This window comes from Bactrocera oleae, chromosome 4 (genome assembly GCF_042242935.1).
Source record: "Bactrocera oleae isolate idBacOlea1 chromosome 4, idBacOlea1, whole genome shotgun sequence".
Lineage (NCBI taxonomy): Eukaryota > Metazoa > Arthropoda > Insecta > Diptera > Tephritidae > Bactrocera > Bactrocera oleae.
Genome location: NC_091538.1, coordinates 59,331,051 through 59,347,018, shown reverse-complemented (window position 1 = coordinate 59,347,018; position 15,968 = coordinate 59,331,051). Strand labels below are relative to the sequence as shown.

The 15,968-nt window shown below is 33.9% G+C and overlaps 1 protein-coding gene across 12 annotated transcripts in view; it reads right to left on the bottom strand.

Annotated features, from left to right (window-relative positions):
• NKAIN (Sodium/potassium-transporting ATPase subunit beta-1-interacting protein) overlaps positions 1–15,968 on the bottom strand; it is a 205,763-nt gene that overhangs the window by 58,655 nt on the left and 131,140 nt on the right. For 5 of the 12 annotated variants that reach the window (XM_036363044.2, XM_036363045.2, XM_070108271.1 and 2 more), the window contains one exon: positions 5,702–14,222. The exons of 1 other annotated variant lie outside the window; for it this stretch is intronic. In XM_036363044.2, coding sequence (XP_036218937.2) covers positions 11,458–14,222 — 2,765 coding nt within the window. In that variant the 3' untranslated portion in view covers positions 5,702–11,457. Of the gene's footprint in view, positions 1–665; positions 3,909–5,701; positions 14,223–15,968 lie in introns of those variants that run through there. 6 more of the 12 variants (XM_036363048.2, XM_070108277.1, XM_070108273.1 and 3 more) reach the window with 6 other exon arrangements.

Genomic DNA, 15,968 nt, shown 5'->3' with positions numbered 1-15,968 from the left:
GCTACCTTCTGGGTGCTACAAACTTCGTAGCAAACTTAATATACCCTAATCAGGGTATAAATGATTATCACCAAGAGGATTATGCTTACTTATGTTATAGAGCTTGCGTTCAAATTAATTATTGCTTGTTAAACAATACTCAATCAAGATTATTGCGACCACATTAGAGGTCAGATAAATTTAGTGAGAAAGTGTGTTGAAGCTTCGAGAAGCCTTTCCGCATGAAACTTAATTATTCTAACCACACTGTTTTTTTTTAAATGTCTTACATATGAAAGTTAATTAAACATTAAGTCTTTGTAGTGAACTTCGCAACTTAAGCGATTACAGTTAATTTTAAATATTAGGGTTCATCACTTCAGAAGAAGCTACCAAAAAAAGTATACAAAAACAAAATCATTAATGAAACGACTTGAACATGTCTTAGGCCCATAAGTAGCAGACGTTCATATACCCAGTAATTTGGTCTTCAGCGTTGATAAATTCCCACATACTCTGAGGGACAATACGTAACTTTAAACACTACGGATGCCAAATCTTCAAAAATCTACCATTAAAAAGCTAATAAATGGTTATCGAACATTCCTAAAAACTTATAAATTTTGTTTTTTTTTTTTTGTTATATTATACATTATTTATTGTAAATAATAGAATACCACTTTGAATAAAAATTTTTTAAATGTATCTTTATTTCATAATTCTTCAAAATTACATAATTTGACATGTGAATTCGTTGTATTATAATAAAATTATTTTATTTTGCATAATTTTTTAAAATAAACTATTTTCCATTTTTGTTTACTATTTACAGTTATTACTTTGGTTTTATTAATTATAAATTATTACCTAAATTTAGTTCTTAAACGCATAAATACATTCTTTTGAAGTATTTTTAAATTAATTAAGTATTTTTTACGTTACTGTTGACTATTTTAAATTACTAAGTGATTTAAGCTCCATTGAACATGATCTTATAAATAAAATTAAAATCTAAACTGTATAATTTTATAAAATTATGCCTCGGCATGTATAAATATATTATCTCAAAATATATTAATTAAATGTTTTTTATTTATTTTTCTCACTTTACTAATTATTATTTAAATGGTAAATTATATTATAATGGAAGTCCAACCACTTAAAAAACTTGTCACACAAGTCACATTGTTTTTAACACACATAAATGCGTTTTGAAAAAAGTAATGTTATTTTTACATAAACTAAATGTTATTCCTTTAGTAGCGAAAATTTAATATTTTACGATTAACTTTTATTTTTGAACCAATTCCAAAACTCCTAAATTTGCTCAAGTAAATTCAAATTTTGATTTAAGTATATTATTTTTCAAACACACAACTAATTAAGCCAAAAATTATTCTTCCATAGAAATACATACATATATAGGAAATAATTTTTGAGATCAAAACTTTTGTAGAAGCTTTAAAACTTTCAAAAAAGTTGAACTATAGTACAGCAGTAAAGCTCAAGAGTTTAAACATTGGTTAAAATTATCTGCGACTTCTTTAGATTAAACATACTTTTATAAAGTTTTATTTTTACTAAAAGCTTTTTATAAAAAAAGTAATTACAATTTTAAAACTTTTTAATTTTTTTTTTTCACAATGTTAATGTTAAATATGAAAGCTTAATTTCTTTTTGGAGAAAATTTTTGCTAAGGGGAGCTTATCTCCAACTAAATGTGCTTTTTGTGTGCACACAACTTTTTTATTTAGTGGTTCAAGAAGAATTAGCAAAAGAGATCTAAATATTTGTATATAATTACGAACTATAAAAACAATAAAAGATTTTCTGAAATTAAGGTTTTACTTGTGTAAGTTTTTGTTGCAAGCTTTTAGCAGTAAAGATATGAAAGCTCTCACTAAGTTAATATTTTAGTTCAGAATCTTTCAATGTAAATATTTAATTTTATTATTATTTACTAACTGATAGCTTGACTATATTTTCATAATTTATTAAAAAAATTTTTTATAAAGCAAGTTCAAAATAAATGATAGCTTTTATGAAAGCAGTTATTGTTTAAAGGCACAAATTTGTATCATTAAAAATATGACTAACGATTTTAAAATATTTACTGTGTTACCTTTAAGCTTTCCAAAAGTGCAGCAATTAATCTTGAAAGTATTTACTTCAAGTCTTTTCTTTTGAAATTTATGAAAATGTCATATTTCGACTGACTGTGAAAGCACCTCTTGGGAAAGCTTTCATAGAACTGTAGCTTTACAACTATTTTATATGGACTTAAATACAAGAGATATATAAAAATCAGATATTAAAGCTTATCGGCGAAATATATTTGCGAAACGTGTTTCTTCTGAAAGCTTTTTCTTAGTGGAAGCACAAATAAATCGCAAAACTTTAGGTACAGTATATGTAAATAGGTATTTCTATATTTCTAGAGCTTAGTTTAAGTTAAAAAGTTTACAAAGTAACTTTTAAAACCGAGTCATGTTGGACGGTTTTTGTTGTAATCATGTTAAACACGATTGGTCATTCCACGCTGTCGAACCTCCACAATTTACTCTCTAATACTTCGTGGCATGAAGTGAACTACATAGTCGTCTCTGAGTCTGGTGGCGTATGATAATTGAGATTATAGGCTGGTGGTCCGCTATTCAAGAACGCCATAGAGCGTATACTCTCACGCGAGGCAGTTCTTTTGCCGAAAGGTATATTTTGTGGTAGCGTGCTGGAAAAGTTTGGCGATGGCAAGGGCGGTATATGCTGTTGACTCGCCACGTGCGGATGCTGATGCAGCGGATTCGTTTGATACAAGGGCGGTGTGGCAGGTGCCACATGCGGTGGCAATGGTGGCAGAGTTGGCAAATGTTGTGATTGCTGTTGTTGTTGCTGTGCCTGTTGCGTACCAGCAGTCGGCGTCTGCGTAGCGCCAGTTAAACCGGCGAATACATTCTCTGTAGTAGCCGAGTTTGACAAATACGAAGAAAGCGGACGCGTGCCATGGAAATTCGAATAACTGGAACGTACCGAAGGCGGTCGATTATTATACAATTCATCAACGTGTTCCACATCATTAAGATTCGTTGTTGAATGTTGATAAGTCGGATTAAAGTGACCGGCTAGTGTGGGCGTTAGGGTAGGTGTAGGTGGTGGCTCATCACCTACAATTGGTGATTGTGAATTCGACTGCCACGTTTGTTGATAGAGACCCGTCTGCGCATTGGTGTTATAGTAAATCGGATCGGGCGGTATATTCTTATGAAAGCTATGATAATGATTATTATTGGTTTTCGTGAGACTACCACCGCCCAGTAAAATATTATTCATTGTACCGCTGGCATCTGCTGTTGCGGCACTTACAACCGTGCTGCCGCTTACATTTTTAATAATTTCCTGATTCAGGGTCTGCAAATTCGAAGCCGTGAGCGGTGCTGGCACTTCCTTGTGTTGGAATGAGCCCAACTGCTGTTTGGCTTGCCCGGGATGCCCGCCATGCGGATGATGATGGTGTAGGTGTTGTTGTTGCTGTTGCTGCTGCAATTGCAATTGTTGCTGATCCAAGAGTTTAGTCACCGGGTTCTGTTGATATTTTCGTCGTGAACTGCGTGTGCTATTACGTGGATGTGTGCCGCCACCGCTGCTGCTGCTGCCATGCGTGCCGCCTTCACTGCGCTCGCCGCGGCCATGGTGACTGCGTCGACTGGTAGTCGATTGGCGGCTGTTGGTGCCGCGCGCCATCACCGAACGGCGTTTGACGCGTCGCGGTGTCATCGGCTTCGGTGACAACTCGCCGCCATCGTCACGGCCATGCAGGTGATCGTCGTAGTCGAGTATGGTGTCGGCACGACTGCGTATCGTATCGATGCTGGGTCCGAATTCGATGGAGTAGAGCGATTGGCGGTGCTTGGACTTCTTGTTAACATGCTTTACTGTGTATGCAAAGCGAAGGTGAAGCGAAAAGTAGAAGAAGAGAGAGATTATTAACATTTGTTGCATTTTGTTTGTGTAATTGGGGACATGCTATGCACACACATATATATTATTTATCATTTAGCAGTTGCAAACAGTTACCTGCTGGTTAGTTGATTGTTGTTGTTTAGAGTTTTTTTTTTAATTTGTACTTAGTTTTGTTTTTAAATTGTCACAAATCACCAAAAGAAAACAAAAGTTAAGAAAAATTTACACAAAAACAAAAAAACAAATTATAAACAGGGTGGTTAGCACAAGTTTGGGTGAAATAAAGAGTTGTTTACGTGTTAAAAAAAATATTGCCAGAAACCAAAAAAAATTATATCAAATCTATTATATGTATATTTAATTAAACTAATCTATTTTACTTTAAATATCCTGAAAGTATACTTTAAATACTAGAGAATCAAGTCTATGCACCTGAGTAGGAAAGATTTACTTTTAAGCTGCAATTTTTTGCAAAAAAAAATTAAAGATAGGTTATCAGAGAGAAAGAGATCTTAAAAGTTCTTAATAAAGAAAAGAGTTTTAAAAGTATTCGTAAAATCCATTTGATTTTTCGTAATATAATATATAATTCGGCGGTTTAGCCATAATAAAATTTCCGTTTTAAGATAATTTATATAGTAAGTTTATTAAATAATTTCAAGATCTAAAAGCGATTGGCAGCCAGAAAGAAAACTTCGCTCTTCTCTTCTTGTTCTATCCGCAGCTATGGCTGGGTAATACAACCATTTAAGTGCACACCGTTGTATTACTTCAGTGAAAGATTCCACTGTCTTCAAGATATATCCGATCGCTTTAGATATTCTCCTTGGAAATATTCTACATGTGTCTACGAAGATTTTATACATCGAGCTTTTATTTTTAAACCAATTTGCGTAGTTTTCAAAAATTCAAATGTGAAATTAAAAATTAATTGGTGGTGAGTTACATTTTAAAATTGTTTTTTCATTCGCTCTTTGCTACGACCGCGTGCAAAAAATTCTCTCCTTAGTCGCTGAGAGCGAAAGAATATCGTCTCTTAAGACTAAAGCTAAGCTAAGCATACTAATGTTTTATATCAATTCGCACTGGGCTCGCTGCCAAAATTTCTCTTGGAATGCGTTTGGGAGTCGCTAGGATAAAGTCTCTCTCAAGTTTTTTCGTCTGTTACTAAACTTGTTATCAGCTGATAGCTGTGATAATTGGATTTGAATCAAATAATGCGTGCTAATGTTAAGTCACCATTGCCGAAAAGTTTCTTTTGACAAATTCGAGTCGAGTTTAGAATATTTTTTTTTTGCTTAACATAAGTTAGAAATCTATTTGGAAACTCTCTCAAGGAGGCATCGTCCAGCTTAATTTTTAAGGAAACTACTAGGCTATCGATTATTGGTTTTTTTTTTTTGGTGTAGATACTAAAACAAAAATAAATAAATTTTAACGAGAATCAAAAAATGTTTAACTGTTTTTAGTAATAGTTTATAATAAGGAATTTAAAATAAGAGAAACATTTCGAAAAATACCATAAATTAAATTACAAAAAAAACTTTACACTTATAAACCTCATACAACCTGCATAAAGTATAAAAATGAGAAGAACAACTCTATAAAAAAGTACAACAATGATTTTTTTCTTGTGTATAGTTTGAAAAAAGGAAAACATTTATTTGAAACATTATTTCTTACTAATTCTGTTTATAGTTCGTGTATATTTATTAGTTTGTTTGTATGTATGTCTGATACTCAGTTTTTTTACTAATAGTATTCCTTTGTTTTTTTTTTTTTTTGCTTAAATATTTAAATTAAAGTTTGCATTAATGCTGCTTTCAGTTTTACAACAACATTTAGTATAGTAAGTTCAACTTTCGTTTTTGAAGTTTAGCTCAATTAAAATGCTCTTTTAACCATTCGTGTTATTAGTGTTGTTAAACTTAATTGTAAAAATGTATCAACTATGTATGTATGTGTGTGTAATCGTGGATTTATTTACTTCTTTTGAAGTTTTTAACATTTTCAATTATTTTTATTTATTTGTTTTTTATGCAGAAAGAGACAGTGATTTAGTACTACCATACACGCACAGTAAACGATTGCTCGCGTTAAGTGTTGATAACAGCTTAATTAGCCGACACACATAATAATCAAATACACACATATATATGTGTGGGTGTTGCAACTACACAACAATAGTAAATATTTCAAGTTTGAGAGTTTTTGTAATTTTTTTTTTCTTTTAGAGCTACTTAAATTTTTATTTTTATTTTTTACGTTTTATTTGCGTGCAATGTAATTATTGTTATGCAAAAAGGCAACTACAAATCATTACAATTATTTTATAAATAATTTTTCTTGTGATTTTAATTTATTTGTTATTTTAGTATATAATATATTTTTTATTAATATATTTTCATTTTAATAATCACTACTGCTTGCGTTTTTTTATTACTGTTAATACAAAATTTTGATTCTCAATTACTACACTTTAAACGAGCTTTGCTTTACTTAAAACTCTGGCAGATTACCCAGCTTAATACACACTTGACCAAAAAGCACCTTAAAAATAATTTATATATATAATATTTGAAATACTTTTAAACAATTATCAATTTTAATTTATTTGTTTATATTTTTTTTTAATTTTTTTTAGTCGAAAACAAGAAAGTAACTAAATTTTCTTATAAAAATTTTATATAAATTGAACTCTAAAAAATTTTCTAAAATGTAATTTGAAATCTATTTCATTTTTTTACATTTGCAACCAATTTTAATTAATTTCGAAACCAGAAATTTTTTTGCTTACAGTTTTTTCAAAGTGATCTCAAAAATATTTAAAAAATAATAAATTGAAATCTATTTCGTTTTTGTGTTTTTTTTCGAATTTTGTAATAAATAAATAAATAATTAAATTTTTTTACATACAATTGAATTCTAAAATATTTTCAAAAATTTTATTACAAATCTATTTCAGTTTTTTTTTTAATTAAATTAATTTATTCATTTGTTTTAGAAGCTGAAAAATAACTAAATTTCCTTGCCATCAAATTTTTATAAATTGAACTCTTATATATTTTGAAATCTATTTTTTTTTAAGTTTTTAAATCAATTTTAAGTAATTAATTTATATATCAATTTTAAATAATTTATTTTTTATTTATTTTTTTCAAAACCATAAAAGTTACTAAATTTCAACGCATAACTTACAAATATTTTCAAAAATTTATTTCGTAATCAATTCCGTTTTTTATAATTCTTTAATCAATTTTAAGCTATTTAATTATATTATTTCTTTTATATGTCGAAACCATAAAATAACATAAAAATAGTATAAATTAAACTGTTATAAAAAGCCAAGTGTGCACACAGCCTTATACCGTCCTTCTCTTTCCCGCTTTAACTATTCACTCCAACAGTAGTATAGTGCGCCATACAATCTCTAAATTGCTTTCTATGCAAAATATTTGTAACTGTAATTTTATTTTATCAGCTTTTTCTTCTATCACTTGATAAGCTAAATTTTATTATAATTATTTCTAGTTTCTCGCTTTTTGCTCATCTAAATTAACTTTTATATACTCCAACTTCCATATATATATCACAGTTCAAATTAAAAGAACATTATTTACTTAGTTGTTGTTGTTTTCTGTTAATATATTTTCTTATTAATCGCTTGAAAAAAAAAACTATGCATAAAAAATAAATTGCAACTCGCTTCTAGCTTGTCTACGCTCATACAAGGGCAATCAGGTGAGAGGGCTCGGCATATTTCAAGTATCATTTCATTTTATTCAGGTCTAAATATACATACATATATATTTTGTTTTTGTTTATTATTTTTCAATACATTTATTTAATACATACATACATATCTAAGCTTCAACTGTAGACATAGTTTACCAAGGCAATTTCAATTATTATTCTTGTTGCTACATACTAACTACACCAATTACGTGGACCACTGTGCGAGTGCTTGCAACAGACGCAGCACTTGCTAATTAATACTAACCTAAAAAATCTTTTGAATTCTTATTTGTATTTATGGAATTTTTTTTACTTTATTATTTGTTAAATTTTTTTTTTATATTAATTTTTTAAATTCTTTTTAATGCTTAAATTTAAAATTTAAATTTTTTCATAAAAATCTCCAAAGTATAAAAAAAAAATTTGTAGGCGTAAAAAAATTAACAATACTACATAAATTTTTATAAAATATGGCTTTTAACTATTGTTATAGATTAATGCAGAAATCTCGCTTTGCGAAAACTAATTTTCAAAATGGCAGCACTGTGTCTTTTTTTCATTCAATTTTTAATTATTTCTTAAAATGAGATCAAAATTTAAATTTAAAAATTAAAATGTATTACACTCAAAGTCATGCTGAACATTTCGTTATACAAAATTTGTGAAAAATTAGCAAATATAAAAATATATTTTAGTAATTTAGATATGAGAAATAAATCAAATAATTTTATTATGAATTTTATCAACTTTAAATATTTGCGACTCAATTTTTTTTTTTAACAGATAAAAAACGGAAGTGAATTTTTTAAACAAAATTTTTTTGTTACCACATTTATGCATTTCTACTCTCTTGCTCGTATATATTTATTCTTTATCCCTATCGATTATTGTGTCTTCCGTTATGTCTATAGATTTTTCTGTAGAGCCATACATACTTAGGCAGAGTCTATAACGGTATCAATTTTTAATTTTTATGTGTAAAATTTTAAACACCTATCTTCATCTGGTTTTCAGATACTACAAGTATATATGGATTATAGATGCTAGTAATTTATCTGGCATGTCACACCTATTTTCTTCACTATCTATTGCAATGTCTAAAATATATATCTACAACTCTTTCCGCACCGATATCTGAAGATTTGTCTATAGGTAAGTCCTAACCAGCGACTGTAACTATGCAAGATATATGTACATATGTATGTACTAGCATACTTTAGTCGATAGAGATATATATATAAATGTATGCATTTGTAACGGTATCACTATCTAGTTCTGGTATAGACATGTATGTACCTATAAGTATTTCTACACCATAAAATGGCTCTTAATGCTTGTAAGTATCGTTACTCTTTTTGTATGGTTCTTTGTATTTGTAACTGTATTTATCTCTATCTATCTGAAGCTCTCCACGTACCTTTATTTGTTTTTATTTCTGTATCTATCATTGCATCCAATTATAAAACTAACTGTTTCTAAAATCCTGTATTTCCTATGTCTTCATATTTACAATTTTTATAATCTCTATTTCGCAAAAGCAGTGCGGCCTATTTGTCTCTTTCTATCTCTTTTCGTTCATATAATAGTTTTTCTTTACTCTGAAATTTTTTCTATCGCTTTCCCCTAACGTAAAATGTCCCTCTCACTCTACAAATATTTTTCTGCACTACTTGTATTTCAATTTTTCAAACTATTTTTTTAAATCTCAATGTTCAATATAATTCAAATATTTTTTTTTTTTAATGTAATATAATTTTTCAAGATCCGAATGCTGATCTTTTGTCTGTCTTATTTCCACTCGTCTTTTTTCAAAACTACTCATTCTCTAAACATTCTCATTCCTTTATAATCACTTTCTTTGCTCTCCTGCAACACTCTAGCAAAATTTTTTCTTCATTATCAGCGCTAGCAACATTTTCCCATTGTATACATGTTGCTAACGCCGTCGTTGGCGGTTAAAAACTTAAACTTCACATTAAAGCTAAGCTAATCGTATTTGTGGCTCGTGTTTTGTGAGCGTTTTCAAACATTTACATACGTAAATTATTGCTTTAAGTCCATTAGAAACAAATCAAATACCCATTTCAGTATTATTTCAAGAACTAAAGTTATTGTACATACATTATAGTATATATAAGTATATGTAAATTATATATATATATTATGTATATGTGTATATTTATATGTACAAATAAGTAAATATGTATGTATATGTATGTGTTCGTTATTTAACATAAAAATAATTCACAAATTCAGTTTATAATACAGAAATAGGAAGTGTACATGTATTTCTATAAATGTGTGTGTTTAGGTTAACAAAGTAAATTTTAATACACAAACTAACAACACCAAATATTTTTAAACACTTTTTTTTTCTTACAAATTTCGATTAACACATTTTTAGTACACAACATGAAGTTAATTTTGTTTTTTTTTGTTTTTAACTTTTTTTACAAACATTGTCATGCCATTGGAAAAAGTATTCAATCGAATAATTTCTCAATTTCACTATAAAATTCGCATGGCATCTACATACATTTTTTTCTGGGTAGCAGCTTGGCAATGCGATTTCTTTGCACTTAGCAACATGTTGCGGCAACATCGATTTAATAGCAACAGCAACATCAGCGCATGCAACATTGCTGTATATACGCTACATTCGCGCAACAACAATAACGCAGAGTGAGAGCGATAAGAGCGCAGGCATGCTTAGTTACGATAGCGTTTTATTTGAGTGAGTGTGAAAGAGAGCCTGTATGTTTGAGAGCGCACGCTGAGTATGTGTGCGAAAGCACGCATTTTAGCAGCAGAGAGTGAGTGTGTGTGTTTGATAGAAGCTTTAACAACCATTTAACCATTAAAGTGTTGCATATGAGAACAATAAATCAACTCAGCAATCGTAGTCTACCAGTCTAGAAAATGGAAATTATTTTTCTTTAAATAAAAGTAAAAACAGAGTAAAATGCAAATCAAAATTTGATCGTATGACATGGGAATGAGGACCAAATCGAATTTATGAGCATGAGCTGAGCGATTGAATGAGAGAAATGAAAGAGAGAGAGAGAGAAAATTGTAATGAAATTGAATTGGAAGGATGAAAGCATCGCAATAAGAAGGCAAAAATATTTAAATGAAATGAAAGCTTTAAAAAGTTGTAAAAGTTTCTCACAAATAGTGGCAGTTCTCAGTGACTTTGGAGAGGCAGTAAGTGCAATATGAAACGGTTTTGGAAAGTGAAAAGTGTCTGGCTCATATGTAGACCTGCTCTAATTTTGAGACCTACAGAGACTTTCATTCAAATATATTTTCTCAAAAGAGGTCAGCTCTCTTGACTACTAGTCCTCTTAGAGCTTAGGTCTAACATAACTAGTAAGTAAAGTAATCTCTAGAGGGAGTAACTGTCAGCTGACTAATCGTCGCATTAAACTTTTCATTCATCGAATACTAAAATATTGATGCTTTTTGAGTCTAATCCAACTTACAAATATATCATTTAAAATTTTAATCTCCGGTTTCTATTTTAAGTCTTTTTAATTAGATATGAGTTAACTCAAATCTTCGAAAGCTTCCTATGACTCATATAAGTAACTCTGCAAACATCTTCATTAGATTTCAAAATTCTTGCACCTTCAACATTACATTTAAGCTACGCATAGCAAACTATTATTTTGTCAAGGGTCCTGTCTAGAAAAGCTACCTCTCTCTAACTCAATAACGCGTACGATCATTAAGACTTCGTACCTTTTGTGTATCCAACACTGTACTACTCACTTTCCCAGCCTCTGCCTATGACAACTGATCACCGCCACTATTCCCACCGCCCTCACCTACGCCACTACCACCACTAACGCCGCCGCTGCCACCACCTTCAGCTTCACTAGTGGCAACAACCCCACTTTGGACCGCAAAGTCTCGCTCATAAACTAAGCTACCGCGTATTACGCCCTCACCACCCGACATTGAATTGCAATAGGAACGTGGGCGCACACGACCGGCGGCATCACGCCGACCACTACGTCGATTTACATGCGGCGCAGCTTCGGCATTAACTTGCACCTGTGGCTGCTGTGACTGCGCGTCAATAGCTTTAGTCTCACGACGCATCGAACCGTTTGTGGATGACACGGAGGCCAAACGATCATAACTCTTGGCGCGCACAATGCTGAAGCCTGCGTCCACTATGTAGCCGGGCGGTGCGTCACGCACTTGATCGCAAAAGTTCGCCGATGTATTTACGTGATGCGAGGCCGGCTGCGCTGGCTGATGGTGGTGGTAATTATGCGATTGTTGCTGTTGTTGTTGACGTTGACGGCGCGCAATACGCGAAGCGACCGGCGAACGCGGTACATACTGTGTGGGCATGGCGTATTTTTCGGTCACCTCCGGTGAGAGGTCCGGATATGGCGCATGACCGGAACGTGGTTGGAAAATGTGTGGACGTGGCGCAGGAGGTGGTGGAGGCGTAACCTCTGAGGGTGAAATAGGTGTGTCAAATGAGTGAGCCGGTATGGTGGGTAATGGAATGTTTGTCGGTCGTGGCGGCTGTTTGGCAACGGGGCTTATAAGGTGTGACTGATATAGCGCAGACATGGGCGGCGACGTATGTGTGGGTACCGGTGGTGGCACTGGTATGGGCTTATTGTAGGCTGGATGGAATGGTAGGCCGTTCTGTTGATAGAGAAAACGATTGGCAGGGTTCAATAGTGGCTGTGGCGAATGTTGCGACTGCGCGGTTTTCTGTAGTTGTTGTTGTTGTTGCTGGATGTGTGGTACACCCGTTGAATGCATCAGCATTTGTTGCTGCGCTTGCGGCGGCGGATAATTATAGGCAGGTTGCAGCACCGCGCCGCGCTCCAGAAGTATCTCACCACCACCACCGTTCTCCGGCAGCGGCGGTGGTGGTGCTAACTGTGAAATGCTGCGCGCAAACTGTGGCAGCGCATTATTATTTATGGTATTTGGACTAGCATTGTTGTTGTTGTTGTTGTTGTTAGGAGACATATGTGCGCCGGCGTACGAGTTCAACGACACATATGAAGGATTATTATTCTGCCCGACAAAGAGCGCGCCCGGTGTTGGCTTCTGGAAGGGCACATAAGTGACGCCATCATCGGTTTTGAAATTCTGCAGCGAAAAGTTATCATCTTCTAGGCCCTCTTCTAGGTTACGCGACAAACGCTCGTTGGACATTTGTGTATATTTGATATCGGGACGGTGAACGTTAGTCATGGAACCGCCAGTGCCAGCGCTGCTGCCATTGAGGCTCGCAGCGCCGCTGCCATTGTTAATGAAACTGCTGTAGCTCGTGGATTTGGGTGGTTTGGGTTTGGCGTGTATACGAGCAAAATGGCCGCCACCCACACCGCTGCCCATGCTACCGTTATTATTATTATTGTTCATATAGTTAGTGGGATTACTTAGGAGAATGTTATTGTTGGTGTTGTTGTTGTTGTTGTTGCCACTATGATTACTATAATTATTATTCAGGCTATTGCTGAGGCTAAACTGACTATTGCTAAGCGGACTGAGTGTGGCCTGCGATGAAGCGGACGTCATACAACCGCCGACGCCAGCGATACGCCCATAACCACCGACACTACCACCGCCCACACTCGCGCCCACACTCCTGCCACCGTCACCCATGTGACCAACACCACCGCCACCACTACGACTACCCCCCACACTACCTCCGCCGGTGCCTGTATAACCGAACCCAACACCAGGGCCGCCCTCGCCGACACCGCGCAAGCTCTGTGTCAAATTCAAATTGGAATTCTGCAGCGAAGCGTACGAAAGCGACGAGGTCGTGTTGTCGTGCGTCGAGGAGTTCGGTGTGCCAACTTGCTGTTGTTGTTGTTGATATGTTGTGCCGTTCAAGAACTGTCGTCGATTGCTGTTTGTATACAGCTGATCCGCCTTGGCGGTGCTGTCATCATAATAATGTTGCGCGCCGTTTATATTAGCGGTATGCGTTTGTGGCAACGATTGCTGACGCTGTAACATCTCTGTCGCCACCACAACGGTATTGCCGGTCGTTGCGCCGATCTTATTGCTACTCTTCGGACTGTAAAGTATTCGGGTTAATGTGCTATTTTTGCTCGCGCTATGATAGTTGCTGTTGCCATCGCCGCCACGACCTTTCTTAGAGACGCCACCGACGCCACCGCCGCCGCCGTTGCCATCATTCTGGCTATTGCTGCGGCTGTGGCTGCGGCTGCGACTATTGCTGTGACTGTGACTCTGATTTTGACTATGACTATGGCTATGGCTGTTGTTGCTGATGCTGTTTGTGTGTATTAGAAATGTGTTACTGTTAAAATTATTTGGTTGCTGATGATGGTGGAGTTGTTGCTGCTGCAGTTGCAGTTGCTGTTGTTGCGCATGAATTTGGTGGTGATTATTATTGTTAAGTGCTTGGTGATTGTTGTGATGCTTATTTGAGAGCAATGTAGCGCTAGCGCTAGCCGAGGTCGGTATGCTGCTGTAGCTCACGTACATTGGATGGACCACCGTGTGCTGGGGACTCTTGGCGTCGCCATTCACGAAATCGACTGTAAACCAAAGATATATAATTGTTGTAGATTGGCTTGTTGTTGACATATGGAACTGTTTTGTCAGTTGCTTGTTTGATTTTATTTTTGTTTAAATTTTTTTTTTCATTAATTTTAATATTTTTCATTTTAATTTTGACATTTTTTTAATTTACAAAATTTTCATTTCTTTTTTACTAAAAAGAAAATTTTGAGTATTTAATTCGGAACTAAATATATAAATATAATTTACAAAATTATGATTTTCTCATTTGTGGGCTTGCACAAAAATAAATAAAAATTATAATTTGAAATTTTGATGATGTTTGTTAAGTTGTGTGTTTGTTTGTTCTTGTTTTCATTTTCTTTTCTTTGTTTTTGAAATGTTTGTGAATAAGTGGCAATGTGTTTGGTTATTGTAAAGTCGATATAATGATGTTTATAAATAATTTACATACATAAATAGGCACATGTAGTTATGCTTGAGGAACATTCAATAGATTTACAACATACATACATACGTACATAATTACAAATACACACATATAAACGATAAATTGGCGTTTGGGAAGTAATATCAGTTCGTAATTGTATAATTTATGCAAATGCTCGTGTCACAATTGATAAAATTATATTATATATAGTTTTTGGTTTTTATTTTTTTTTTTAATTTTATACACAAAACAATTAGTAAGATGCTTGCAAAAGAATGATGATAATGATGCTCTAAAAGATAACAGCAGTTTTTGAAAACTGAACTTAATTATGGGAAACTCTCTTTAGACTCAAAAATTCCACTAATGTACAAATTAAAGCCTTTAATAGCCCAGTGCTGTGCTCGCGAAGCCTTTTAATTTTAGTGACGTCTTTCTAGCCTCTGTCTTCAGTTGATCAAATAATGGCAAACTGTTCTAGGGTAATAGCAAATCTTTATGTGGATTTTGGGCATGGTTTTCATCCAATTTCAATACCTAACAAGAAAAAACGTTAACTTCGGTTACACCGAAGCTATAACACCCTTCACAAATACAAAGGCCCCTTACATGAACTTGATTCCGAACGTTCAATTTGTATGGCAGCTATATGATATAGTGATCTGATCTGACCAATTTCTGCGGAGAATATGAAAGAGTTTTCCATGCAAGCACTTGATTCCGATTGTTCAGTTTGTATGACAGCTATATGCTATAGTGGTCCGATATTGGTCGTTCCGACAAATGAGCAGCTTCTTTGTGAGAAAAGGGCAGGTGCAAAATTTTAGATCGATAGCTTAAAAACTGAACGACTAGTTTGTATATATACAGACAGACGGACAGACAGACAGACGGACATGGCTAAATCAACTCAGCTCATCATGCTGATCATTTATATATATATTTTATAAGGTCTCCGACGTTTCCTTCTGGGTGTTACAAACTTCGTGGCAAACTTAATATACCCTGTTCAGGGTATAAAAACATGGTTCATCCGCTTCATGCTAACATATCGACAAAGTGCCGCATTAAACCCCTGGAACAGGCGCAACGGGTATGCATTTAAAACGATATGAGCAAAGGCTCTCGAGGTAATTCTCGATATCTGGCCAATACATATGTTATTCAAGTGAAGAATGATGCAATACTTATGGCCGGCTGGCTCATAATTTAAGGCCATTGAAGCCAGACTAGGCGACACTGCGACCATGATCGACCTTGTTAACGCACTTAGACTAAATTGGTAATGCACCGACAAAGGAGATCCATGAGAAATTGAACACAACGTTTTCAT